General features: G+C 64.0%; 2 protein-coding genes across 2 annotated transcripts; both read right to left on the bottom strand.

Annotated features, from left to right (window-relative positions):
* Positions 1-551: 551 nt before the first annotated feature.
* Positions 552-13,621, bottom strand: PA2G4 (proliferation-associated 2G4). The gene is made up of 13 exons (XM_072847204.1): positions 13,382-13,621; positions 10,407-10,535; positions 9,687-9,792; positions 9,389-9,458; positions 8,157-8,249; positions 7,335-7,398; positions 5,657-5,735; positions 4,534-4,612; positions 4,070-4,203; positions 3,343-3,437; positions 2,725-2,852; positions 2,227-2,280; positions 552-1,941 (listed from the first exon to the last, which is right to left on the bottom strand). The coding sequence occupies exons 1-13, from the start codon at positions 13,467-13,469 to the stop codon at positions 1,876-1,878; spliced, it is 1,185 nt and encodes a 394-aa protein (XP_072703305.1). The 5' UTR covers positions 13,470-13,621; the 3' UTR covers positions 552-1,875.
* A 557-nt stretch (positions 13,622-14,178) lies between these two features.
* ERBB3 (erb-b2 receptor tyrosine kinase 3) lies at positions 14,179-27,441 on the bottom strand. The gene is made up of 28 exons (XM_072847217.1): positions 27,321-27,441; positions 24,366-24,517; positions 24,095-24,281; positions 23,277-23,402; positions 23,116-23,181; positions 22,913-23,031; positions 22,351-22,492; positions 22,152-22,265; positions 21,958-22,078; positions 21,804-21,877; positions 21,628-21,718; positions 20,572-20,771; positions 20,364-20,496; positions 19,936-20,026; positions 19,706-19,860; positions 19,555-19,608; positions 18,932-19,073; positions 18,504-18,623; positions 18,321-18,419; positions 18,037-18,222; positions 17,813-17,968; positions 17,521-17,596; positions 17,303-17,449; positions 16,843-16,940; positions 16,610-16,774; positions 16,265-16,336; positions 15,789-16,053; positions 14,179-15,278 (listed from the first exon to the last, which is right to left on the bottom strand). The coding sequence occupies exons 1-28, from the start codon at positions 27,403-27,405 to the stop codon at positions 14,752-14,754; spliced, it is 3,963 nt and encodes a 1,320-aa protein (XP_072703318.1). The 5' UTR covers positions 27,406-27,441; the 3' UTR covers positions 14,179-14,751.
* Between the last annotated feature and the right edge of the window lie 516 nt (positions 27,442-27,957).

Genomic DNA, 27,957 nt, shown 5'->3' on the forward strand with positions numbered 1-27,957 from the left:
CGGGGGGAGACCCCAGCCCCGGCGCCCGCCCAGCCCCAAAGAGCAGAGCCGTTCCTCTGGCCAGAGAGAGATGTCACTAGTCAAGTTTATTCAGAAAAAAAAAAAAAAAAAAGTCAGTTACAGAGTTCTTTTGGGAGTTTCTGCTTGTCAAAATTTTTTAACAATTGGATTTTTGTTGCTTGTATCAAGAGGTACAGTATTATTTTTTTCTTCAAAACCAGAAAATTAAATAAACCTCCAGCAAGTCTCCGTGGCTTATAAACCCGTACTGGGGACTACGGGGACGGCTCGCCCTGCCCTTCCTCCCCAGAGGGCAGAATATTGCCCTAAGATGCGGAACCGTGCCCCCGGGCAGCGAGGCCGGCGCTTTTCACCCGAGGGCACGGCCAGGAGGCCCGAGCTGCCCAGCCCAGCCCAGCCCAGCCGCGGTCCCAGCCCCCTGCTCCGGCCAGCGCTGGGCGAGGAGCCCCCGCCCGGCCCCCGCCCGGCCCGGGACCCGCCGGAGCCGGGAGAGGTGGAGAACAGGAAAAATTCAGGAAAAAAAAATAGCGCATCGTTTATTCTCTTTTATTGACTTTGGTAATATTTGCACGTGTGGAGTTTGGGGTGGAAAACCCAGATCTTGGCGAGGAAGCACGGTGCCTGCGGAGACGCCCGGGAGCGTTGTTAAAGGCGAGAGTTTTTCCCAAATTCAGCTACAGCAGGGCAATACCCAGAGAGCCGGTCAGCAGGTATCGGCAAAGAAAAAAACCTCACATTCAACTACATGTCATTCAATCGGCTTTTTTCTTTTCTTTTTTTTTTTTCCTTTTTTTTTTATTTAAAAAAGACTCGCTATAAAAGAGCAATACCCCTGGCCAGACTCTAGCCCGAGTCCAACAATTCCTGTAGCATTTCCCTCGCCTACGGCCAGAGCAGCACGTGCGGACAGGAGACCCTTCCGAGAGCCGCCAACGCGCGTGAGAGAGCGGACCACGCTCGGAGGCCACGGAAACCAGCCACGGGGAAGAATAAAACTCCCCGGGACACCAGGGAATTAAAAACCACTGCCGGGTGGGGGGCAGCTCGCCTGGCTCCTGCCCCTCCGCAGAGCTGTCAGGTGGGGAACGTCATCTGCTTCCGAGCAAGTTGGACGTCAATTTAAAAACGAGCTCGCCACAGCAGCATATTAAAAAATAGAGCGTTTATAGGTAAATCAAGGCAGAGACAGAACAGAGTAGACGGAACAGTCTACAGTTTCACAGGGGACATAAAATTTGCTATTTTTCCCAATTATAAATGTACAATCTAGAGGCTAAAAGAGAAGAGCGAGAAACCCTCTGCCCCAAGGTAACGGAGAGGAATGCCTACGCGGCCGGGAGGAGCCGAGATGGCGCAGCAAGGCAGAGCACCCGACACCGTCCACTCGTACCATATCACTAAACACACGGCACTTTCTCGGGCGTAATCGGCTGTTTGTTTGGTTTGGTTTTTTCCTCCAAGAAAATCTGTAAAGGGAGAAATTATAAACAAAAAAAAAGGTGGGGGAGGAAGAAGAAAGCAGGCAGCTCTCTATACTCCCTCTCACTGGGATCGGCTTAGCTGTTCACCTCAACAAGTATGGGTAGTATAAAAGGTTAGAAAGAGTGGATATAGACTAGCTTTTACTCCTGATTTTATTTTTCTGCTTTCTTTTTTAAGTAGTCTGAAGTGGCTGAGAGAATCCTCCCTCATTGGCAAAGTCAATAGGAGCTGGTTGTAGTCAGTGGGAAGTCCAGACTGTTTGTTGTTTGGTCGTAAGAGACAAACAGTGCTAGATTATTTTGCTTCTGTTTTGGGGGGGAAAAAGGGCGAGTGTGTGTGAACTGGGTGCTACATGGAGGGAGTGGGAGCTGCTCAGTCGCCAGCCTCGTTCTCTTCCGCCGTCTCTCCCGTGGTGGCGTTCTCTGCGTTCTTGGAGGCCTGCGGAAACAAACCCACGGCGGCAGTCAGAACGGGGGCTCGCTCGGGGCCCGCGCACGGCCACAACTCCGGCCACAGGTACGACGCAGCCCACCCGAGGGGCTGCGAGGAGGCCCCTTCCCACGAGGCGGCTGCTTCCCGAGCCAGGGGAACAGCAGGGTATTCTTCAAGGCGGGCTGGGGGGCGAGCCCAAAACGCGACCACGCGGGACCGGGGTAACGTTTGGGCGCTGCCGATTGCAAGAGATAATGTGCCACTAATCCCCACAAAACGTGGCCAAATTACCTTCTTTTTCTTCTTTTTCTGGGTCTTCCGGCTTGCAGAACTTTGTAGAAGGGCCTGGAGACAGGAAGGAAACACAAGAAGCTAGAAAGCCGACGCCTTTTTTTGACGGCAGATCAAGGGAAACGCCTTTAAAGCGGAACGAGCACCACCAGCCACCGAAGGAACGGTGGTAAGTCCTAACGGGCACAGTGATAGATGGGGAATGCCGCAGCCTCACACCCTGCCGAGGTATGAGGCCTTGGAGCCAGCTGCCGAGACTTCTCAGCCGCTCCCAGGAAAGGGCTGGGTGTCGTTATCGAGCCACTAGAGCTGGGGCTTGATGCAGGAACTAGGGGCCCAACCTGCTCTTAAGCACATCTCTTCCTTTTTGAGCTCACGCCTCAGCCTGTCCCCTGCACGCTCTTCTGGATTTTGCTTCCCACCTTCACCCCGAGGGACGCAAAGACAGGGTGACCCATGCGATGTGCTACATCTATTTATTATTAGTTTTAAACCAACCTTCAGTTCTTCATCTTGCACCTCGAGCTCCGACTTGTAGAGTTCCGGTTCAAAGGGGCCGCTGGTTATCCTCATAGGACCGTTGGGCATTAAAAGCACTGTGAATTTGAACTGTGCAACAAACTCGCCTGCAAGACAGAAACGGGCGTTACTACACCACAGCCTCCGTGCATCCGACCCACTAGGCGTCTCGGCAGATGATTCCAACGAGATGTTTCGATTCCTATGCCATTTCCACGCTGTCACTGCTAAAAACCATCTTGCAGGAACTTCTTAAACCTACCCCGGCCAGAGCAAAACAATTCCTTCAGCACCGCCCCCCCAGGCCTGTTCTGTAAGCAAACCAGAGCGCCTCAGCCATCAATCCCTCCTCCTGCCCAGGAAATTACTCCACAAAAAATTTAATCTCATCACTGGAACGACTCCAAAATAAGATCCAGAAGCCAACGGGTAGCAGGTTTCCTGGAGGATAAATCCCAGGGCCCTCGAAGTGCATCTCTGGTATTTACACAGCGAGAGAGTCAGCACCGGTCTCACCAGACTCCGGAAGCGACCGACAGTTGTCCACTGAGCGCCCATCCACGCCCAGCTCCCAGTCCTCCCACCGCCAGCACTCACCTTCCTTTTCGTAGAGGACATTGAAAGGCTGGAGCAGCTCGTGTTTGGCGCATTCCACCACCCCCATCCTGGCTTTCTTCTCATCCTCAAATGCCCTGCGGAGGAGACAGGGCCACACCTGAGCTCAGGCCCTTTCCTAGAAGCCAAATTCCACCCCGCGGGTTTCAGAATTGCCCCCAGGATCAGGCTGGAGACTTTATTCACTCCCGCCTTCCTCGCCCCGGCAGTGTCGTGGTGCAGTGACAAAGCAGACTGCCAGAGCAGGCAACTGCCGGGTGAACTGTGACCTCCAGAGAGTGGAAAAGGCAAGTGGATTTAAGGGTGGAAAGAGCCTGGCAAGTGAATGTTGTTTCCTTAGTTTGAGAGTACCTCACTTAAAAAATTGATTGGAACTGCCTCGCCTCTGCATGCTGCACCCTGACACGGCTTTCACCCCTCTCTGGTTTATTTTAAACGCAGTTCCCAGCTCCCCACCTGCCATGCGAGGCACAGGAGATTCTCAAATCCTCAGGCTCTGCCTGGGATTCCTGCTTAAGCCTGTAACATCCTTCCTACACCCACTCCTAGGCTCAAATACAGCAAACCCCAACGTAAAGCAGCAAAGGCTGCCTCCTCCTCTGTGACAGGACGGTGAAAGCAAGTGGGTTTTGCTGTCAGCATGGTCTGTAAGCGCACGCAAAGCATCCAGCTCCGAACACATGGGGTGGCCACGAATAAGAGCAGATACCTGAGAGTAAATGGCATAGTATCAAAGCGCCTCTCCACCTCACTGAAAAAGGCACGGGAGGTTTTCATCTTCAAGCCATACTGTTTGGAGGGGTCCCTTTTGTAAATTGTAGTTCTCTGTCCAGCATCCTTTGCCTGAAAACGCAAATAGAGCTGAGAGACCAGGAAAGCAGCGCAGCCCTTCCTCAGCCAGATGAGCCAACTGCCTGCACACGCTGGGGCGTTTACAGCGGAGAAGCACCGTCCGTACTCTTGACACTGTAAAGGTGCACCTCAACTTTTTGGATGGAAAAAGCTCCATCCAAAAAGACACAGTGATACCCAGGCAACAAGTATTCCCCGGCTGGAACTGGCACCCACAAGGACATGGCTGTTAGCACCACTTGCTGCTGCTGACCGTTCTGAAACACGGCCGCTTTGACCACACGCACAGAGGAACAGCAGGCCAAGAAGCGCCGGACTCACCTTTCCCTCTCCACTGCTGACGAGAACATCAACAGCGTAAACTTCGTGGACCTCAAATTCTGCTTTTTCATGGTCCTTCCTGGATGAAAAAAAGTTTGGCGAGTCAAAGAATGGTAACTAGAGAAGACAAAGCCTCCTACGCAGCCACAATACCTCGAACAAGCCCGCACTGGGCTTAGCCAGAGAAGGTCTACAAGCACAAAGTAGTGCTACGGTGCTATAGTGACCAGGTCTCTGAGCAGAAGAGCAAAAGCTGGCACAGAAGACACCAAAGTTGAAGATTAACATGCCAGGCAGCAGAGCTGATCAGTGACAGGCTGGCAGAGAAAAGCGACGACAAGCCAGTGCTTCTCCTGCCGATGCAAGTAGCTCCATCCCCAGTGAGGGGCGGGAGGTCTCTTAGACATTCAGCACCAGCTCTTTGAACTTGTGGTCGTGTCCTAGGCAGGCCAAGAGCCCCACCACGCCTGGTACATCGCCGTGCCTGAGAACTTACAGACCAAGTGCTGGATTTAAAGCCACTGAGCTCTCACTGCTCAGCGCGAGACCCAACCCCGAGGCATCCCCGAGGGAGAGGAGCTGCTGGAACAGAACGCAATGACATATCCAGCTCATTAGTTCAAAACCATCCCGAAATGCTATTGACAGCGATCAGCACCCAGTGGGCTCCTGGCAGCTTCTGAGAGACAAACGATAGTTCTTGGCAGAGCTCCTGGTGAATTAGCATCCACCGCTACAACTAGCAACAGTTGGTTATTTGCTGGCAGCCTCCAGCAGACTCCTTCGAGGCAGAAACCAAGAACACTCGCAGGTGCCAGCGAGGAGCCTCATGTCAGTGACTTCCAGCCTCTCTTTCTCAGAACAACCCCCAAACACAGAGCCATGCTTCACGTTCACACAGAACAGAAAAGATGATATGGGGCTAACAAGCTATGAATTTACCATACTGGGTCAGACTTCAAGAAAGAGGCCGTATGGGGAGCAGTCTATACCCTGGTTAAACTAAATATACCTGCTACATCCCCCACTTGATACCGCAGCGAGAAACAGGGTCACCATTCTGCACCTAGTCACACCCCTCCCAAATGCTGCCGGAAGCAGCAACCCCAGAGGTGATGCTCACTTTTGCTGGTCTGTAGGGTTCTGGATGATTGTTTTCTCTCCATCGATCACATGCTGTTTCAGCTGGTGTGACAGCATCCCTGCCGCGATAAGAGAATCCATTAACACCTCTGAGCTGCGAACCAGCGACACAGCGACTTGCATTATTAACACTCTGGGGCCCGGGTCTGCAGCCCTCAGCTAGAGCGAGCAGTAAAGCAAACAGTCGCCACCGTTAGCACTTCCTCAGCTTCCCTCAGTCCTGGACCGTGAAGTGCACTAGCACAGAGACGGAGCTCCCCAAAGCCCACTCTGACTTCAGCAACGCTTCCTTGCCAGCGAGGAGGAGCTGCAAGCTCCCGCGAGAGGCGCAGCCAGGTGCCGAGCCCTTTCAAGTACTGCCGCTTCTTGATAAGGCACGTGCACTACACCAGTGGGCTGGAACAGGCTGGAGGTGAATCCGCAGGCATGTGCGACGCACCCTCGGGTGTTTTTAAAGATGCCAAATTAATGGAAACTTTCAGTCCTTTCCCCAGTACCTCGGCTGTACAGCACTCAAAGGGTATTTTGGGGGGTTTGCTTCACTCTTCCCTTCTGTCCTACAGTTCACCTTCAAATCGAAGTCTAGGAGGAGGCACTCGCGCCCATTCCTGTTCCACTCCCCGAGCCACCAGGCCAGCAGGGACAGTCGCACGTCTCCGTTCAGGAAGGACGGCTGCCGCTGGCGGGAAGGGAAAGCACAACCCCAGCCGCCAACAGCTCCGTTTGTTTTCATCAGCTGGGGCCTTATGCTGCTGCCAGTGCCTAGATAATCACGGCACTTGACTGTTTCCAAAACAGTGGCTGCTTAAACTCCCTCGACAGTGCGAGCGGCCGCCTCCTCACTGCAGCTGATGCCATGTTTTTTCACAGAGAAAGGAGCAAAGCATTGAGGAGACCCACAAAGCCATCCCACACAAGGAACCGATGTTCCGAGACTGGGCTAAGGCGAGCGAAGAGAACGAGCCAGCTTTATGGTATTTCAGGAAATTTAACTAACGATGGACCAATTTAATTGTGGCTGAAAGAACCATTTGACAGTGATGTCACCAACTAGGAGAAAAGCATCTGCGTGTGCCAAATGTCAGGCTAAGCTCTCTCGCCACCTTCCAGACAAGGCGGCAGTGGTCTCATTTCTACCAGAAGCTATCCCAGAGCCTTCCCACTCGCCCGTTATCAACACTGCAAAGAGAACGTGAATCAGTTTAGAGTTGTAAGGAAGGAAATTACATACCCTGCACATCTATGGGCTTCTTTTGCAGCGGCCCTTGCATTACAAACGAGCTCTGTTATGTATTTGCTAAAGGGGTTTTAACGACGAGTGGTCAAGTATGAAGGCAAAGGGCCATGCGATTTGCCCAAGGTCAGCAGGAAGTCCATGAGCCAGGACACTACCTACCAGCTGTGGGAGCCCGCATCTATTGTTCCTAGATTAATGCATCTTTTAAAAAAAAAAATCAAAAAAATAGAGGAAGGAAGAAGAATCTAGAGAGTTTTGAAGGGATTTTTTTTTTTTTTTTAGCAAAGGCTGCTGCATTTAAAGATGGCGTGTCTAGGACTCGTAGTCATTAAATGTTTCCCAGAATCTGAATAGGGCAGCTCAGGATTTAGCGTGCAGCTAAAACATCGCTACCTCCGATCAGCTGCTCCCCCGTCCTTACCTTCAATCGGCGTGCAGTTAAACGAGTGGGCTATTTTGTTCCACGCGTCTGTCACTTGTGTGTTCTGGATGAAGAGCACATGAAAACACATTAAAGATATAAAATGCAAGCCACAAGCATGACAGTTTTTTGTAACTTGACAGGTTCTGTGATAAAACCGGCAGGTTTTCTAACCGACTGGTGTTCTAACACCTCCAAAAAAAAGGAGAAACGGTGTCAGGCTTCCATTTTTAAGCCTGTATCAACAAAAATGACACGCAACACGAGGTCAGCTCAGCCTCCTGCACTGCACGCAGTGCCTTCTCACAAGCCATCCCTCTGTAGGGGATTGCACTAGGAACTAAGAGCGACACGAGTACATTTGGAATAGTAACACAGCAACAAAGGAGATCGCCTACGACTGCTGAGGCGCCCGAGCACCAGGCGAGGGAGAGGTGCAAGTGGGAGATTTAAGGGAGCACTGTTCAGCGGAGTTGCTGTGCGTGCCCAGCCGTCTTCAGTGAGGAAAGGACCGGCGAACGGGAGCACCGAGGCTTCTCTGCGAAGCCACCATCGCACAAGTGAGAGCTCGGGTCCCGCAGGGAAGCCAGAGCTGCTGACAGAAGAGTCACTGCCACCCGCCCCAGCAGGCCGGTGCTCACCCCAGCAGCGGCTCAGCTGTCTGCAGACAGCTGCTTCCAGATTCCCCACATCGCTGGGCAATTCTTCCCAGGCAAGGTCACACGCTTTTATTTCGACGCACGAAACGCGGCACAGGCAGCGTCTGTACTTGAGCTCCTCGCACCGTGCCCAGACATACTTTCCCCCATACCAGTTACTCACCTGGTTTCCAGGCTTTACCAAGCGCAGAGCAGCTTCAGCACAGAGATGAGCCGCCTTGATGACATCAGCTTTACGGCCCGACACAGGGTTTTCCTGGAAGAACAGAAAAGTAAAGGCTTTTTAAGGTACATTCCCTTCCCTCTTATTAGCAAGAACGCTGTTCTGAGTGTCTAGAGATGGGGATTCTCCATCGAACTGGACACCTTCCCCCGAGCAAACAGGGAAGTCTAGCTCAGAGGTGGAAGGGCTTCTGGCCTCACAGCTCAACCATTAGCGTCTTCTCCATTAAAAGAGCAGGCGAGTGTCAGCCACAAACAAATTGGCTCTCTCACAAGTTTCAACAGACACCCTAGCACAAGCGCGTCGCTGTCAAGACTGAAAACAGAACAAGACTCTCCTGTAGCCAGAAACGTGGACTAGAAAGATTTCAATACACTTCAAAAGATTTTTTGTCTTCTCCCCATCATGTCGTTCAGACTGGAGAAAAACCATTCCCAAGACCCACACCGCCATCCTTCTCCCAAGACTACAGCTAAAAATTTGTTCCGAGCTTATGTGACAACTTTACGCGCGCAACAGTAATTCCCACCACACAAGCATGGCTTAGTGTCACTTCCAAAACGCCCGACCAAACCACACGTGCCACAGCAGTGTCCTCACCGGCGCGTGCCGGGGCTGTACGCTGCAGTCAGCCCCGAGTGAGAAAAGTCCATGCTGGCATGTTCAGGCAGGAGAAGTGAGCAGCAGGAACTAGTTTTGGGGTTCGAAGAACAAGTCACCCCTGAGATCAGTTCGCAAAGGTGAAGGCAGCGACTCCCAGCAGCGTGGCTCTCGGCTCCCTGTGCCTCGGCCAGTAGAGGGGGCAGCAAAACCAGTCTGCCCAGTCCGCCCCACAGCCCCAGACACTCTACATGCAAATAACTCACTGCAGCGCCACTCACGTGGTTTGTCTCAAATTATTTGTAACCTTGCAAAATCGTACATGTTGAAACAGCGTGTCAGCCCTCATTTTCCAGAGGACGGAATCATTTTTAGGAAAGGGACTGTTTTCACCCTGTCACTGCCACGACACCAGACCTGTGGCACTTTTGCGAAATGAAGCAGACGCCTCCCCGAGGCTCTGTGCTGCTGCCTTTGGAACCAGAGGCACCCGAACATCAGCTTTTTAAGCTCTCCTTTAGACTGCACGTAGAGCAGCAGCAGCAGGAGACACCGCTCCATTACAAACCTACCTTTGAGGCGTCTATGACAAAACTGTGTGCTACATTCGCTATGAAGCCATCGACATGGACTCCCAAGTCACTGCAACACAAAGAGAGTTAATTACAGGTGGGGCGTCGTGGCTCAGGAAACTTGTGTGACTTCTAGAAGTATCAGAAGACTCAAGCATGTTTCAAGCGCTTCACTTGACTAGCTATTGGACTCTTTAATTAGCCATGCTGAGGAAGTATTTAACACACCGAGTAGGACTAGAAAGCAAAGCCCAGATGCCAACAGTAAACTCACAAGAAGTATAACCAAGACGCTTACATTTTGACCAAGTCTCCGTCTTTGAGGATGTAGTCTTGGTCACTCTTCAGGGGGGAGAAGTGACAGACGCAGTTATTTACTGATATACTCGTTGGGAAGGCAATACCTGTAAGGGGAAAAAAAATATTCCCTGAAATCTTGCAGCCTCACACCCGGCACAGGCAGCAGTCCCACCAGCGTGGATCGTCACTCAGCATTTTGGCTTCTGAAGCGCCGTAAAATGCCCCGTTACACAAGCCTCTGGCCAAAGAGCCACGAGGAACGCAGTGCGTGGTCTGCTCCTGCACCAGCTCTCCTTTTGCCCAGACAACCGTCAAAGAAATACATCCAAGGCAGCGAGCCACCTGCAAAAGGGACCTCAAGTCTCCAGAGCAGAAATCAGGGAGCTCTCGGTGACACACTCGAGTGTCACCCAATCTCCACGGCAACTACAGACCAGCGATAACCGTACCGCAGGTCTTCCTGAAGGGAGGACATTGAAATGAGTTACTTTGGACAACAATGTGGATGACTGGGTGCACGCAAACGGGAAGCTGAGGCTCATCAGCGATGCTTACCAGCAGGGCAGGCAGGAGGATTTGGGTTAAAATTGGCTTTCTAGGAACAGCAAACTATTTCTTAATACTAATTAGTATAGAGTAGCTTGCCCATTCACACCAGCCACCCAACAGGACCAAAAACCATGGCGACGCTGAAAAATACCTTCAGAGTAGGCCTCACCTTTTTTCATTTCTTTTTCCTTCTTGAAAATCTTGCCAGTCTCTTCCATGATCATGGCGTCTCCCTTCTCGCACAGGCAGAGAACCGATGCTCCGGAGTTCGCTGCTTCAACCACCGCACGCAGGACCCCTTAATTCAAACACAGACACGGAGCTGTTGAAGCATGTTAAGGATAAACAGCCTTAAATCTAACACCAGCCCCCATCACACGGCACCGTGGCGGAAAGATCTGTTTGTTTTCTAAGAGGGAACAAGACTCTGGACTCAGCTCTTCACCAAAAGGACCGTGGACAGGCAGAAATCCCACTTTAATTTTTATTTTGTTTTCGAGAATGTTTTCACAGAGAGCGTGAGCAAATGAACATATGTAGGGGTTTGGGCAGGTGAAGCGCTGCAGCTTCAGACACCTGCCTGTGCAGACCAAGGTCTGTCTAACACAGCAGCCAAGCAGAAACACGGCTCTCCCACATTCTTTCTGGAGAAGTCAGAGCTACAGAAACAGGTTTGAAAATTACTTGGGAGACGGGACGTGCAGCACATCAAAGGAGCAGGGGCCAGCGCTGTGGACGTGCGGGACCAGAGGTACGGAGCAGCTGAAAGACTTTGCGGGCACAAGAGCTGGCAGCGGCGCAGGACCAGCGCAGCAGAGCCAGTTACATTAGTCCCTTACTCTGCAGAAACGTGTTTTAAAGGTAACCCATGTGCTCCTGCTCCAGCCCGGCAGTGCTGGCAGCTGCCAGCACGCTGCCTGACACAAGGAACTCCACACGCCTTGCTCCATGCTGAGGGTCAGAGGAAGTTTGGCTGCCTGCACCCACTTTTTGGCATATTCTAGTGCCCGCGAGTCCCAGCAGCGTTTTAGTTCCGCCATAGATGACAGCGTGCTTCGTGCTTTATAAGATAAGCGGGGAAAGGAGCGTAAAAGCGGCGGCTTTGGTTGAAACACTGCAGAGCGACATTCACAAACACATCTCGATGGTGTCAGAGGAGCAGGGGCCCGGGGGCTGCTGGAGGAGCCACATCTCAACAGCCTCCCCACCAGTCCGGGGGCTGAGGCGCTCTGGCTGTCACCGGTGGACCCCGAGCTGCTATTTCCCCCTCTCTCCAGCTGGGACACTTTACAGGGAGTCATAAAGCTTACCCTGAAATGTTTTCAGATCCTGGGATAAAAGGTATCCTCACAGTTTCTCCTCGCTCTGTGAGCACATTGTTTTTACAAGAGGCCGTTTTGTGAAGTGCCTCTGTTGGGTGGGATTTTCTGTAACTGACGGCGTGTGTTCTAGGTACGACAGCAATAAATATTTTGGAAGTGCTGAAGGGGATGTTTAGGAGCAGGCGGGTTTTCGTAATTTCTTTGACACTGAGTAAAAACCTGAAGCCTTTCACCTGTGTGATGAATTAAATTTCAAACCCCTTCAGTCACCTTTCCATGCGCCGCAGATAATGACAAATTGGGAATATTTTTAAGTACAGATAAAACTCTGATAAAGAGACCTTCGGTGGATGGCAGGACAGAGAGAGACGAGAACAGGGAACGTTAAAACAAACACAGTGCAAAGATAAACGGCGAGTCGGGCTCATCAGAGCGTTCGAACAAAACCAAGAAGCAAACAGCGTGATACCACTGGCCAAGGAACACCTACTAATTGTCCTCTGGCCTTCCACAGCACTTCGTTTAGGGAATTAAAAGCAAAAGCACTTTATATCATTAAAGGCACCTTGCTCTGACAAGAGCCCGAGGCATTTTGAGCTTTTTGCCACAGTTCTGTGTTTGCTCTTCCCCAACGCGCTCACACCACCCGTGAGGGAGAAGAAACGCCACGATGGAGCTGCCTTTCCCCTATGGGAAGGGAGGCGGCCCCTCCACGCTGCCGAACTCGGGGCACGCCGTGAAATCCAGTTTGCCCAGCAGACAGAGAAGCCAAAGCGGCGACCTCCCTTCCCAAAGGGGAACCACAGCACTGCGGCTCTCAGCCCCACGTCTCTCTCCTGAGCTGCATCCCGAGTTACCATCAGGAGTGATGACTTAAAAAGAAGCGTCGCGTCGAAGTCAGCAACAATTAGTGTGGGACACGCCACTACCGAGGCTGTTCATGATGCCGGGAAGGCCTCACAGAACTGGTCCAGTTAGCTCTTTAAACAGCTGTCACCCTTCTCGGGGGGCAGCTAAACACCATTAATGATACAGCAAAAATAAGCGTTTAAAAAAACAACAGCAAAAAGACAATAACACGGGGGGGAGGGGGCCAAAGTTTTAGGGGTGAACAACGCGTGTCCCAAGCCCGTGCCAGGCGGCAGCCCCCGGCCGGGACAGCCTCCTCCCCCGGGCGGGCCGGGGCTCCCCGCCGAGGAAAGGCGCAGCCAGGGCCGAGCCCGGCGCTCCCCGCCGCCCGGGGCTCGCCCCGCTCCCGTCCCCGCCACCCACCCGGGGGTCGACCCCCGGGAGCCGGGGGAGCGGCTGCCCTGCCCGGCGGGGAGGGGGGTTAAAGCCCCGAACAAAAGAGGGGAGCGGGGCAGCCCCGGGGCAGGATGTGGGCAGCGTCTGCGCCGGGCCGGCCCCGCCTGGCCGGGCCCCGCTCCCGGCTCCCCCCGCGAGTGGGCGGCCGGCCGGGGCGGGGGGGGGGGGGGGAAGCTGCCGGGGGGCGGCAGGCCCTGCCCCCACCGCCCGCCGCCGGTGCACGTGGGGCGCGGAGGCCACGTGCCGGCAGCGGCCGCCGTGCGGGACCGGGGCCTGGAGGAACCGGGCAGCCCCCGCCGCCCGGGGATAACGTACGGCCGCCCCCCCACCCGCCCCCGCTCCACCGGCATGCGGAGACGGCCGTTGGGGGGCCCAGGCCTCGCCGCCCGCCCCAGGCCCACCGCCGCCCGCCGCTCCCCTCGCCGCTCCACCCTCCCCGCCTCACCGGGCACCCCGGCCCCCGCCCCGGCCCGGCGCCCCTCCCCGTCGCCCCCGCCCGGCCGCGGCCCGCACTCACGGTTGGCGATGTCCCCCCCCATCTTGTACTTGGTCACCACCAGGTCCTCGGCGATGGTGAGCTCGGCCGCCTCCTCCTCGCCCGACATGGTCGGAGCCGCCTACGCCCGGCCGCCGCCGCCCCCCGCGCCGCTGCCGCCGCCGCCGCCGCGCTGAGGAGACCCCGGGGAGCGCGAGCGAGAGAGAGAGAGCGCGAGCAGGGCAGGAGCGCGGGCTCCGCGCGGGGCACGCTGGGAAGGCGAGTCCCCGCCCCCCGGGACTACAGCTCCCGGCAGCCCCCGCGGCGCCGCGCGCAAAGGCCCGGCCCGGCGCCCGCCGCGGACTTCACCTCCCGGCGGGCACTGCGGCTCTCGCGAGACAGCGCGGGGGGCGGGAGTGCGTGGCCGGAAGTGGCGCGCGGGGGCTGCTGGGAAGTGTAGTCTCCCCGTCTCTCCAGGGAAGGGTCCGCTCGGGGCGGCGCGGCGCCACCGGGGCTTGGGGGGGGGCGATCACCGCCCTGGGGGTGTCGGTGCCCCCCGGCCCGCTGCAGCCCCCGCCCGCGGCCCTGCCCCATCCCAGCCCCCAGCCCCGCCGCAGCCCCCGGCCCAGGCACGGCCCCCTCGCCCCCCCGGCAGCAGCACCATCGCTTCTGAGTGTTCCCTTGGCCTTTATTCAGCATTTACAAACCCGACCCGACCGGGGGCCGGGGCCGTGGGGCGATGCCCCGAGCTGGGGGTCCGGGCCCGTTACCCAGCCCAGGACCCCCAGGTCACAACGGACACTGCAGCACCCCCCCCTCCCCCGCCAACCCGGCCGGGGGTCACCCCTCGAAGTGCCCCGGGGAGGGGGGAGCACCCCCAAACCTTCACTCCAGTTCCAGCAGGGAATGGGGAAACCTGAAAATGAGTCTGGGGTCCTTCTTGCCCAGAAATCCTGCCCGACCTCGTCTGCCCGCACCCCAGGGCGGCCCCAGACGGGGTCCGGCCCAGCGTCCCGCACGCGGGGAGTGCCTTCAGCCGGGGGGAGCGGCTGGGGGGCACCCGCCGGGCACGGCAGGAGGGGGACCCGGGGGCCTGGACCCCCACCGGCCCCCCTCTGCAGGGGGCCTGGGCTGCCCCCCGCCCCAGCTGAGGGTGCTCAGCATTAGCCCCGGTGGCCCCCTACCCCAGGAAAGGCTTTGGAATGGGTGGCAGGGAGCAGGTGCCCCCCAAGGGCTCGCAGCCCCCCGGGCTGGCCGGCGACCCATCGGCCCCCTGCCCGCGCTTCAGCTTTGGCTCGTGCCCCCGAGGGGGGATCCTTCATATCCAGTGTAAACAGCCCCGGGGGGGGGCAGGAAGGCAGCGGGGAGCCAGTGGGGCCCGGGGAGGGGTCTGGGGGAGGGGGGGGGGTCCCCTACGTCCGCTGGGCGTCCGCCTTGGCGAAGAGGCGGCTGTGCCAGTAGTCGGGGTTGTCGAAGGCGCAGTCCGAAGCCTCCAGGCTCCGCAGGGGCTTCATGCAGGGGGTGGGGGGTCCGGGGGGGCTGCGGCAGCCGGGGCAGCGGGGGGCCAGCACCGCTTCCATCTCCTCGTAGCCCTGCTCCTCTTCGGTGGCCAGGGTGGCCTCCCCCGGGCGCATGTCGGTGTAGCCATCGTGCCGGGGGTGGCCGCCCTCCTGCCGGGGTCCCGGCCCCCCGGCCACGCTGCCCAGCGAGCGGCTCAGCCGCGGCTGCTTGTTCATGTACTCGTAGTCCTCCTCCTCCTGCCCCCGGCCTGGGGGAGCTCCCGGGGGGGGCCCTGGCTCCAAGCCCACCTCCATGTACTCGTAGCCCAGCTCCTCCAGCGAGGCCGGCCGGGGTGGGGGGGCTCCCGGGGGACCCCCAGACCGGCGGTTCATGTACTCGTACTCCTCCTCCAGCACGGAGCCCCCGGTGGGGTCCGGCTCTGCGAGGCGGGGGTGAGACCTCGGCCGGGCCCCTCCCCGGCCCTCCTGGCCTCCCCCCCGTCTGCCCACGGGCCCTGTCCCGAGTCTGGGGGGGGTCTCGCCTGGGCCACGGATGGGTTCATCCCGCCCCACAACCCTCACCCCCTAAAAGATGATCCCCCCAGCCTGAACCCCAACCCTGCATGGAGGGGTCCCCCCGCCTCTAACACTGGGGATGGGCCCCCTCCACCCCCGGGGACGGGCTGCCCCTGCCCCACAGACACGGGAGCCCCCCAGCCCCAACCCTACAAGGATGAACCCCCACCCCCTTAACCCCAAACCCTGCGGGGACGGGACCCACCACCCCTCGAGGATGGGCTCCCTGCAACCCCATGGCGGGGGGAGCCCCCAGACCCGGTCCTACAGGGAGGGACCCCCCCACCCTGCACAGATCGGACCCCCGCACCTAAGGACAGCACCCCCAGCCCTGCCTGGACGGGACACCCGCCCCCCAGGGCTGCTCCCCTCACCCCGTCCGGTGCAGCTGGGGGTGACGTAGCCGTTGGCGTCCTCCTCGCTGCCCTCGGTGCTGGGGGGCGGCGGGGGGAAGCTCTCCCGCTGGGACAGGTAAGCGCTGTCCCCCCGGGAGCGCAGGCTGCGGCAGAGGCTCCCCGACAGCGACCCCCCCTCGGCCAGGTCCAGCTCCGAGGCCGTGCCCCGGCCCTCCGACGACTCCGACACCGTCCGTCCCAGGGACTCCTGACGGCTGCGCCGCGGCGGCCGGCACCCCCCGCCCTGGGGGACACGGGGCTGAGGAGGGGGTGCCCCTGCGGACCCCAGCCCCCCACCCCCCACCCCCCTACCCCGCGGCGGCCGCTTCACCTCCCACTGCCCCACGGCCACCCCTTGCCCCCTGCCCTGGCACCCCATGGCCACCCCCATAGGCCTCCCCTCCCACCCCATGGCCGCCCCCCCCAGCACCCCTCACCCCCTACTCCGTGGGTACCTGGCGGCCGCTGCCGAGGCCGGGCTGGTTCATGGGGATGTAGCCGGCCGGGGGGCTGAGCAGGCTGGGGCTCTGTGGGGGGACACGGAGGGCTGACACCCAGCGGGGGGGACACAGGGTCTGGGAGCCCCCACCCCACTGTGGGAGCAGGGAACGGGGCTCGGGTCCCACCGGGGCTCAGAGGGGACGACGGGGCAGCGGGGAAGGGGGTCCCGTGGGTCCCCCCACCTGCATGGGGGGGTTTGGGGCTGGGAGACCTCGTGCCACGTCCCAGGACCCCGTGCCCCCACCCCGCCCCGTGCCATGCCCAGGACCCCCAGCCCCGTGGGGACAGAGGGGTCTCACCCGGGTGCAGCTGCCCCGTGGCCGCTGGGGGTAGAGCCCGGTGGCGAGGCCGAAGGAGGCGTCCAGCTCCTCCTCCTCCTCCTCCAGCTCCAGCGTCTCCATGTCATCCAGCTCCTTGTCGCTGAGGGTGGGGGGCTCGGCAGGTGGCAGGGTCCCATTCTCCTGCTGCGGGGACGGCCGCGTCAGGGGCTGCGGCGTCGGGGATGGGGGGGCCGGGGGGGGGTCGTGCTCACCTTGATCACCAGGTAGCGCGGGGGGTCGCGGGCCATGCGGGTGAACTCGTTCGCCAGCTCCTTGAAGGTGGGACGGATGTTCTCATCGATCATCCAGCCTGGGGGGATGGCGGGGGCTGAGAGCCGGGCCCCTGCCCCGGGGATGGGGACAGGACCAGGACTCTGCCCCGGGGATGGGGACATGGCTGGGATCCTGCCCCGGGGATGGGGACACAGCCAGGACCCTGCCCCGGGATGGGGACAGGACCAGGACTCTGCCCCGGGGATGGGGACATGGCCGGGACCCTGCCCCGGGGATGGGGACACGGCCGGGACCCTGCCCTGGGATGGGGACAGGACCAGGACGGCCCCCCGGGGATGGGGACACGGCCAGGATCCTGCCCCGGGGATGGGGACGGGGCTGGGGACAGGAGCAGGACCCTCCCCAGGGAGGGGGTCGTGGGGGTGGCCCCACACTCACACTTCACCATCACCATGTAGACGTCGATGGTGCAGATCTGGGGCTGCGAGAGCCGCTCGCCCTTCTCCAGCAGGTCGGGCACCTCGGCCAGCCGGATCCCGGCATAGGGCTCGGCCCCGAAGGTCATCATCTCCCAGAGCGTCACCCCTGCGGGGACAGTCCCCGTGAGCCCCGTGGGGCTGGCGGAGGGGTGGGGGGTGCCGGGGGCTGGCGCTCACCGTAGCTCCAGACGTCGCTCTGGTGCGTGTACTTCCCAAAGTGGATGCTCTCCAGTGCCATCCACTTGATGGGCGTCTGCGAGGAAAGGTGGGGCGTGGGGGGACGTGGGGACCAGGGGGGGGGACGACACACCCCACGGGGCAGGGGGCATGGAGGGGATGGGACATCCTTGGGCGCTGGTGGTACTGGGGACGCGGAGAGGAGGGGATGCAAGGGGTACCGGGGGTGTGGGGCAGGGAGGGGGTGCCCCATGGCACAGGGGGGACAGAGGGGTCCCCGCCCGGCACCCACCTTGACCTCGTTGTAGAAATACTTCTTATCGTCGGGGTAGAGGAGGTCGGCGATGCCGAAATCGGCCACCTGAGCCTGGCTGGGGGACTTGAGCAGCACGTTGCGGGCGGCCAGGTTGCGGTGCACCATGCGGTGCTCCTCCAGGTAGTACATGCCCTGGGGCGGGGGGTGTCAGCGGGGCTGAGGGGGGGCCAGGGGCACCCCCCCACACCCCGGGGACTCACCTTGGCCACCTGGACGCACCAGTTGAGCAGGAGCTGGGGACTGATGCTGTCGCGGTTCTTGCGGACGTAGTCGAGGAGGGAGCCCAGCGGCAGGAGCTGCGTCACCAGCTGCAGCTGGGGGCCGGGGCAGATGCCCAGCAGCCGCACGATGTAGGCATGGTCCAGGCTGCCGATGGCCAGCATGTGCTGCGGGGGCAGAGTCGGCCATGGCTGAGCCCCCCCCCGCTGCCTGCGGGGACCCCCGCGGAGCAGGATCTGGCCCACACCCCACACCCCGGACTTACGTCGGTGATGGCGTGGAAGGATTGCTGCCCGCTCCAGTCCTGGATCACCTTGATGCTCACCGGGATCTTGATGGAGTCCCCATCGGGGATCCAGATTCCCTGGGGGGCGGGATGCCCCGGTGAGCGCCGTGCCCAGCCCCGGCTGAGCCCCCCGCCGAGCCCCCCGCCGAGCCCCCCGCTCACCTTGTGCACGGTCCCGAAGACGCCAGAGCCCAGCACCTTCAGGCGCTTCAGCTCCGTCTCCTTGAAGATGCGGGCCAGCACCTTGTTGGCTTTTTCACTGGGGTCCAGCGGCTCCAGGCTCTGCCGGGCGGGAGACGGAGATGGACGGAGACGGGGACGGGGACAGAGCAGGATGAGGACAGGGCGCGATGGGGACGGAAGCAGACAGGGATGGGGTTGGAGAGCTGGGATGGAGCTGGGTGGGGACGGACGGGGATGGGAACGGGGCTGCAGAGGGATGGGGACGGCTACAGCCAGGGACGGAGACAGGGACAGACAGCGACGGGCCCCACGCCCCTCCTGCCTGCCGAACGCCTTCCCCGGGGCCCCGGGGCTCCCCCCAGCTCCCCAGGGGAGCGGGACCCCCCCGGCGCAGCTGCCCCGCTCACCTCCCCCCTCTCCAGGTAGCGCCGCATCGCCCGCTTCTTCTGGATCTTCTTGCCCCGCCAGTAGAGCAGGGCGAGGAGGACGCAGGAGCAGGAGAGGAAGAGCCCCCCGACCACCATCACCGCGATCACCGTCGGTGTTTTCCTGGGCGCAGGAGGAGGCCGGGGCTGAGCTCCCGGTGCCGGCAGGTCTTGGCTCGCCGCCGCTGCCGCTCCCCACACGCTTCCCACGGCCCTGCCTGCCGCAGGGACGGCACGCACCCCAACCCTGGGGCTGGCGGGGGCGGCGCGGGCAGGGCAGGGCTCGGCACCCGGGGCGTGCATGGCGGGGGGTGGCACGGGCCGGGCAGGGGGTCCCCCAGCGCCCGTGTGGGCAGGGAAAGGCCCCAGAGAAGGGTGGCACGGCACGGCACAGCGCGGCATGGCACGGCATGGCACGGCACGACGTAGCATGCTGCAGCACGGCACGGCGCGGCACGACACGGCACGGCACCGTGCACCAGGGCACGGCACGGCGCGCCAGGGCACGGCACCACACCGTGCAACAGGGCACGGGCACGGCACGGCGCAGCCCGGCACGGCACAGCAGCGCCCCGGGACCCCCCGCAGCCCCCGACCCGCGGTACCTGGAGACGGGCAGGGCCTCCCCCAGGCAGTCCCGCAGCAGCGGCCCCAGGCACCTGCGGAGACGGAGACGGGGGTGAGACGGGGCGCGGGCAGCCCCCTCCTCCGGCCGGACGCTGGGTCCCAGACCCCCCCAACCCCGCCCTGGCACACCCGCGGGTGCAGTTCTCGTGGCAGGGCCGGCACTCGCGGCTGGCGTCGGGGTACTTGTAGATGGGGCCGCGCTCGCCCAGGATGCCCTCGGGGCAGCTCTCCACGCAGTGGGGCCCGTCCCGGTAGTGGGCGCAGCGGGTGCAGGTGTCGGCACCCTGCGGGGCAGGAAGGCGCGTGAGAACGCGCGGGGACGTCACCGCCGCCACCGCGGGTCCCCGGCTGGGCCGTACCGAGCCGTTGCAGGTGACGTTGCCCTCTATGCGCTCGCACTCGGGGTGGCACTCGAAGCACTCGCCCCCCTGGGCGAACTCCCGCGTCTCCCTGCGGGGACAAGGCAGGGTCACCGGCTCGCCCCGGCGTCCGGCATCTCACCGGCGCCCAGCCTGGGGTCCGTGCCAGCGTCCGTCCCGCCACAGGCTCATCCCACCCCAGCGTCCAGCCCACCCCAGGGCCGGTCCCCCCCCCAGGTCCATCCCACTCCGGTGCCGACCCCGCTGCCCACCCCGGGGGCAACCGTGCTCCCTGCGCCCATCCCGGAGCCCATCTCCCCCCGGTGCCCGCCCCAGGACCCCACTCCGATGCCCACCCCGGTGCCCTCCATGGAGCCACCCCCTCCCCGGTGCGCGCCCCCGGGCTGCCACCCCCCAGAGCCCCTCACCCCTGGGTGAAGCGGCAGGTGGGCACGCAGACGCCGCGGCGGCTGTAGTGGCGGCAGGACAGGCACTGCGTGGGGCCGGGGCCCCAGCAGCCCTCGGCGGAGCACAGCGGGTCGCACACCTTCCCCTCTTGCTCTGCGGGGAGGGAAGGGGGCTCAGCGCGGGGTCCCTGGCCCCCCCCCCCCCGGCCCCGGCCCCGTTCCCACTCACGGCACTTGCTGCGGGGTTTGTTGTTGCGGATGTCGAGGTCGGCGCGGCGGCGGCTCAGGGCTGCCCACTGGACGGTGTGGAGGTAGCAGAGCCGGCGGTTCTCGGTGATGTAGACCCTGCCCGCGCTCACCTCCCGCAGCGAGCGCAGCCCCAGCGACGTCACGTTCTCGTTCTTCATGATCAGCAGGGAGAAACCCCGGCTGCGGGGAGGGCGTCAGGGCGGGGGGTCCCGGGAGCGGCTGCTCCGAGAGCCGGGGGGCACCTGCCAACCCTGAGGGGACGCGGGGACGGGCAGGGAGAGGGGCGTGGGGACGGGGGATGCAGGAACGGGGGATGCGGGGATGGGGCATGGAGGGACAGAGGATGACAGAGGGATGCAGGGATGGGGGACGATGGGGGATGCAGGGATGGGGGACGATGGGGGCTGCAGGGATGGGGATGATGGGGGATGCAGGGATGGGGATGATGGGGGATGCAGGGATGGGGACGATTGGGGACGATGGGGGATGCAGGGATGGGGATGATGGGGGATGATGGGGGATGCAGGGATGGGGACGATGGGGGATGCAGGGATGGGGATGATGGGGGATGCAGGGATGGGGACGATTGGGGACGATGGGGGATGCAGGGATGGGGATGATGGGGGATGCAGGGATGGGGATGATGGGGGATGCAGGGATGGGGACGATTGGGGATGATGGGGGATGCAGGGATGGGGATGATGGGGGATGCAGGGATGGGGACAATGGGGGATGATGGGGGATGCAGGGATGGGGACGATGGGGGATGCAGGGATGGGGACGATTGGGGACGATGGGGGGCTGCAGGGATGGGGACGATGGGGGATGCAGGGATGGGGACGATGGGGGCTGCAGGGATGGGGACGATGGGGGCTGCAGGGATGGGGACGATGGGGGGATGCAGGGATGGGGACGATGGGGCGATGCAGGGATGGGGACGATGGGGGGCTGCAGGGATGGGGACGATGGGGGATGCAGGACACACAGGAGGGGACCGTGAGATGCTGAGTCAGGGGCTGCATGGACAGGAACTCACTTGTACAGGCTCCGTCCCCCGATGGTGACGAGGTTGGAGAAGACGCTGAAGTTGTGCATGTGCTTGGGCCAGGACTGGATGTTCAGGTACCCTGGTGGGGGGGGGACAGGGCCAGGGTCAGGGTGGCCCCGGGGGGGTCCCAGGGGGTCCTGGTGTTCCCCAGCCCCGCTGCTCACCCGTGATCTCCCGCACCGTCCGGAAGACGTTCAGCTTCTCGGGGTCCAGCGCTGAGATGTTGCGCCAGGGATCCCTGCGGAGCCGGAGCCGTCAGCCGGGGCAGGGGGGCTGCATGCCACCCCCCCCCCCCTGCCCCCCCCCCCCGGCCCTCACCCCTCCAGGCCGGTGATGAGGAAGTCCAGGTTGCCCAAGATCTTGGTGCAGTTCACGAAGGTGTCGATGTTGCTGGAGTCCACGGTCTGGTACTTGCTGCCGGCACCGGTGCCCTCGCAGGCTGGAGGACGGGGACGGTGAGGGTGAGGGCTCGTCCTGCGGCCCCCGGCCCCCCCGGCCCCCCAGCCCCCTACCCTTGGGACACAGCCCCGAGCAGGGCTCGCACATCTTCAGCCCGTTCTTCTCCACCTCCGTCTTGTCGTTGGGGCAGGCGCGGACGCAGGAGCTCTGGTCCACCACGAAGTTGTCTGTGGGGAGACCCTCGTGGTTAAAGCCCGGCCCCGGCCCCCCGGGCACCCCCAGCCCCCCGTGCCCCCCTGCACCCCGGCTCACGCGGGCAGCTCCGGACGCAGATGCCCCCGTACTGGTACTTGGTGTCGGGGTTGGGCTCCAGCTGGAAGGTCAGCTTGTTGTAGATGAGGGGCTGGGGGCAGAGCGGCACGCACGCCCCGCTGTCGTTGAAGTGCCGGCAGGCCTGCGGGACGGACGGACGGATGGCGGGTCGGGGAGGCGCGGAGACACGGACGGGCATGGGGACGCCCAGACGCCTCTCGCCCTGCATCGCCCTGCGCCCACCCCAGCAGCGAGATCCCTCCCGGGGGGGGGCAGATGGATGGACGGACAGACACACGGACAGGCAGACACCTCTCCCACCCCGCAGGGACAGCACCCCCCCACGCTCGCCATGGGGGGACATGGACGAGCTCCCTCCCCACGGGGGGTGGGGGGCAGACAGACGGACACACGGGTGGACGGACAATGCACGGGTGGTGGGCAGACAGGGGGATGCACAGACGGACAGACAGAGGGATGCTGCTCGGCATTGCCCCCCGCCCGCCCTGGGGGTGCGGGGATGAGCCCCCCCCCGGGGCAGCCGGGCGGGGGGGACACGTACGAAGCAGTGTGTCTGGAGGGGGCCGGTGCAGCCCCCCGCGCACTCCTCGTGGCAGCACTCGTTGGGCGCCCGCCCGAAGCAGCGCCCGTTGCACTGGGGGGCGCAGATGGTCTTCGTCACTGCGGGGAGGCAGGGGTGAGCAGAGGGGGGGACCCGGGCCCCACCCCTGCCCCCCGGGTTCCCCCCAGCCCCCCGGTACCCACGTTTCTGGCAGTCCTCAGGGCCGGGCCCCCAGCAGTGCCCGCCGCAGCTCTCGTGGCACGGGGCGCCTGCGAGGGGAGCGCAGCGGGGTCACCCCCAAAGCCGGGGGGTGTCACCCCCCCAGCCCCCACCGCCTGGGGCCCCCTGCACCCCCTCCACGCACAGGCCTTGCCGTTGTCCCCCACGACGGGCTCCAGGCGGGGGTCCCGCATGATGTCCCGCCACTCCACTGTCTCCACGTGGCAGAGCTGCGCGTTCTTCTCGATGTAGACGCCGCCGGCCAGGATCTCTGCGGAGGTGGCCGGTGGGCAACGGGGGCTGCGGCCCCCCCGGCCCTGCCCAGCACCGGGACCGTGGGGAGGGGATGGCACCGCTCTGGGACGGGGACCCACGGGGAGATGGCACCGCTCCGGCATGGGGACCGCGGTGGGGACAGCACGGCCCCAGGGTGCACGGGGGGTGGCACTGCTCTAGATGGGGACCGTGGTGGGGGACAGCACTGCTCCGGGATGGGGACCGCAGGGGGATGGCACTGCTCTGCGACGGGGACCAGGACACGATGGGGACAGTACCGCTGCAGGACGGGGGCCACGGGGGGATGGCACTGCTCTGGGATGGGGACGATGGGATGCACGGGGGGTGGCACAACTCTAGATGGGGACCATGGCGGGACAGCGACACTCTGGGATGGGCACCAGGATGCAGCAGGGGACAGCACCGCTCCGGCATGGGGACCACGGGTGAATGGCACCGCTCTGGCATGGGGATCCATGGGGAGATGGCACCGCTCCGGGATGGGGACCACGATGGGAACACCATCGCTCTGGGATGGGGACCGCAGAGGGGACAGCGTGACCCCAGGGTGCACAGGGGGGTGGCACCAATCTGTGATGGGGACCAGGAGGCAGGAGGGGACGGCACCGCCCCGGGATGGGTCCCAGGGCACAGGGGGTCTCAGCGACGCTGCAGCCGGGGTCCCACCTGTGAGCTGGTTGAGGCCGAGCTGGCGCAGGGCGTGGGTGGTGTTGGGGTTGTAGTTGAGCAGGACGAAGAGCGCGTACTTCTCCTCGTAGAACTGGGTCCCCCGGATGACGCGCAGGTTCTGCAGCGGCAGCGAGGCGAAGACGTTCATGGCGATCAGGATGTAGCCCGTCACCTCCCGGATGGTCTGCGGGGCAGCGGCACACATCAGCCCAGCGGGGCGCGGACCCCTGTGTCCCCCCATGTCCCCCCCGCGTCCCCCCCCGCTCACCTGCAGGAAGGAGAGGTCCTGCGTGTGGTCGATGAGGACGATCTCCAGGTTGCCCATCACGATCTCGCAGTTGTTGTACATCTTGTGCAGCGTCTGGTACTGGTGCTGGGCGTCCCCCGTCACGCTCAGCCCGTTCAGCGTCCCCGCGCACACTGCGGGCACAGCACCCTGTCCCCCACCGCGGCCACGGCACCGCTCCCCGCAGCGGCTGCGTCCCCCGCCATGGCGGCTGTGCACCCCCATGGTGACCATCTCCCTCTGCGGTGGCCATGTCCCTGTGTCCCCCATGCTGGCCACGTCCCCCTCTTGATGGCCACGGTCACGTCCTCCGTGGGGTCCTTCTCACCCCCCAAGCTGGCCACATCCTGCCCTTGATGGCTATGGCCATGTCCCCCCACGGTAGCCGTGTCCCCTCCTCAATGGCCATGTCCCCTCGGTGGTGGCTCTGTCCCCTCCTCGATGGTCTTGTCTCTGTCCCTCCCGTGCTGGCCACATCCCCCCCACGCCCTCTGCAGCGTCCCTGACCCCCCATGGTGTCCCCCCCATGCTGGCCATGGCAGTGCCCCCACGGTGTCCCCATCCCCACCATAGCAGTGTCCCCCACATCATCCCCCGAGTCGTCCCTGCCGTGGGGGTGGTGGTGCCTGGGGGGGGGGTGACGGGTGCTCCCCCGCCCTCCCCTCCACTCCCCTGCGTGGTGCCCGAACCGGCCAGGCAAGGGTTGCGCAAGGCGGGTGCCGCGGGCATGGCCCCCGCACGGCACGCCCGCGACACCCGGACTTCGGACCCGGCCGCTGGCGCAGCCCATCCCGCCTCGACGCCCGGGGCCGGGGTGGGAGACGGGGGGGCCCGGACGCCTGGGTTCCCCAGAGCTGGGGGGGGGGGGGGGTGGGTGGGAGCCAAGGGGGCCCCGGGGTTAACGATTGCCCGGCCCCCCCCGCGCCAGGGCAGACAGGGCCCCTTTGTGTGCGGGGCAGGATGCAGCCCCCTCCCCGCAGCCGCACAAAGGGGCGATTGTGGCGAGCGGGACGGGGGGAGGCCGAGCCCCCCAAAAGTGGCGGGAGAGCCAGCACCCCCCGGGGGCAGAGCGGGGTGCAGCCCCCCCCCGGCCCAGTGCAGACGTGACTCAGGCCCCGGCACGGGGGGGCCACGGGTGGGTAAATGGCAGCTTTGTCCGGCCCCGGTGCGGGGGCAGAGAAGGGCCCGAGCCCCCTCCCGGGGGCGGCCGCAGAGAACGGGCAGCTCGGTGCACGCGGGGCGTGGGGCCAGCACCCCCCCCGGCAGCCACAGCCTGCGCTCCCCGCCCCCCGGGCCGGAGCTATTTTAATAAGGAAGGGGCTATAAAAAGGTCCCAGCTGCGTTGGGGCACGGCCCCCAGCCCCGACACCCCGGGGATGGGCACGGCGGGGGCCAAAGGAGGGGGGCTGGGACCCCTGAGAAACAACAGGGGGTGCTGGGGACAGCTGGAACCTGCGTGAGTGGTCCCCAGGCTGCTGGGGGGCAGGATCTGGCCCCCGCAGGACCCCCGTGGCCCGGAACAGCAGCGCTTTTGGGCGACGCTGGTGAATCGTTAATGGCTGCTCAAAGGGTCCCACCGAAGCCCCGGACCCCCCTCGGCACCGGCTCCCGGCAAACCCAGGCATGGGGGGCTGCGGGTGTCAGCCCTTGGGGTGCACCTGCCCGCGGGGGGGGTGAGGGCCGGGGCCCCCCCGGGCGCCATCGCGGCGTTACGGCCGGGCGTTATCAGCGCGGGGCCCCGCTGGCAGCTCCGGCACGTCACCCGCTATCTGCCGCATGCCACCGCGCCACCGCGGCCCCCCGGCCCCTGCCACCAGGAATAGCACCGGGGGACCCGGGCGGGGGCCTGGGGAGCCGGGGGGGGGACAGATCCGACCTCCTGCCCTCGGCCCCGCGGGCGGCACAAAGGGGGTCTGTGTGCGCGGGGCGGCCGCTGCCGCAGGGCCAGATCCCGTCCCCGAACAAAGGGGCTCTGAGCCAGGGACGGGGACGAGGACGGCGGGTTTGGGGGGGAGCAGAGCTGGTCCCGCTCACCCCGACGCCAGCACCGGGCACCGGTGCCGGGGTGGCAGCCAGCCGGACCCCCGTGCCTGCCGGACCCCCGTCTGAGCCGGACCCCCATACGGGGCAGCCTGGGGCGTCGCCGGCCACACGCGGCAGCGGAGGTGCCGAGGGGCCGGACGCGCCCCCCGCGTGCCGTCGGCGTGGTCCCCACACCTGGGCGTCCCAGTGGGTGACACCGGCCCCACCTTCGCATCCGGCCCTCGGTGTTTTCCTTTTGGCGCTGAAAAACAACTCCCGGGCGAACCCGGCCCTTCCGGGAGCGTCCCCCGCTCCCCCCGGCTCCGGGCGAGGGGGGGTCCCGGGGCGGGCAGGGACGGGGTCCCTTCGGAGGGGTCCCCCGGGGGGTCCCACCCTGCCCCGGCCGGGTCCTGGTGGCACCGGCGGGTCCCGGCCCCGCAGCCTGACACGAGCCCCGGCAGCTGCGGGGGGCGCAGGTGCCTCTGCCCGGGGGGGGAACCGAGCCCCGGCCCCACCGCTGGCACCGACCGAGCCGCAGCCCGGGGGGGCTTCGCCGCTCCCAGTGCCCCCGGGGCTGTGGGGGGACCCCCGGGGCTGTGGGGCTCTCCCCGCTCGCAGCGCCGGGGATCGGGGTGGGGGTCCCGGGACGCTCCCCCGGGGAAGGGGCCGCGGGAGCCGCTGGGACCGGGATCCCGCACCGGCGGGATCGGGACCACCGGGACCACCGGGACCCCCAAGCGCTCCCGGTCCCCGCGAGGGCTCCCGGTCCCGCCGCCCGTCCCGGGACCCCCGCGCGCCCCCGGTGCCCGTCCTTGCCGTGGAGCCCCGGTTCCCCCGCGCGTCCCCGGTGCCCCGCGCGCTGCCGGTGCCGCCCCGGTCCCCGCGGGAGCCGCCGGTGCCGGTGCCGGTGCTCACCTGCCTGCGCGGAGCCCGGCGCCGGGGCGCGGAGCAGCAGCAGCAGCAGCAGCAGCGCCCGGGGCCGGGGCCGGTCCCGGTCCATCGCGGCTCCTCTCCGCGGGCCGGCTCGCAGGGCCCGGCGGCTGCGGCGTGCCCGGGCGCGGCGGGGGGAATGCACCTGGCGCGGGGCCGCCGGGGCGGGACGGGACGGGACGGGGCCGGGGCGGGGCGGCGGGGCGGCCCCCCCCCAGGCAGCCCGGCCCGGGACCCGCCCGCCGCGCCCCGGGGCGGTGGCACCGGGACCCCCCCACCCCGGGCTGGGCACCCCCGGGGACGGCCCCGTCCGGCCCCGCCGCAGCCCCCCAGCCCCGTCAGGTGCCGCCCGGCCCCGCTGCAGCCCCCCCACCCCCGGGGCAACGGTCTGGCCCCACTGGCCCCCACCCCGGCAAGGCCTGACCCCATCGCAGCCCCCAGCCCCGGCAGGTGCAGCCCGGCCCCTGTGCGCCCCCCCCAGGGCAAAGCCCGGCCCCTCCGCAGCCCCCCAGATCCCCAAAGCAAAGGTCTGGCGCCTCTGTGCCCCCCCCAAGGCAAAGCCTGGCCCCGTTACAGCCCCCCAAAGCCCGGGGGGTGGGGGTAGGGGTGTCTGACCCCATTG

The sequence above is a fragment of the Ciconia boyciana genome, chromosome 27 (genome assembly GCF_034638445.1).
Source record: "Ciconia boyciana chromosome 27, ASM3463844v1, whole genome shotgun sequence".
Classification (NCBI taxonomy): Eukaryota; Metazoa; Chordata; class Aves; order Ciconiiformes; family Ciconiidae; genus Ciconia; species Ciconia boyciana.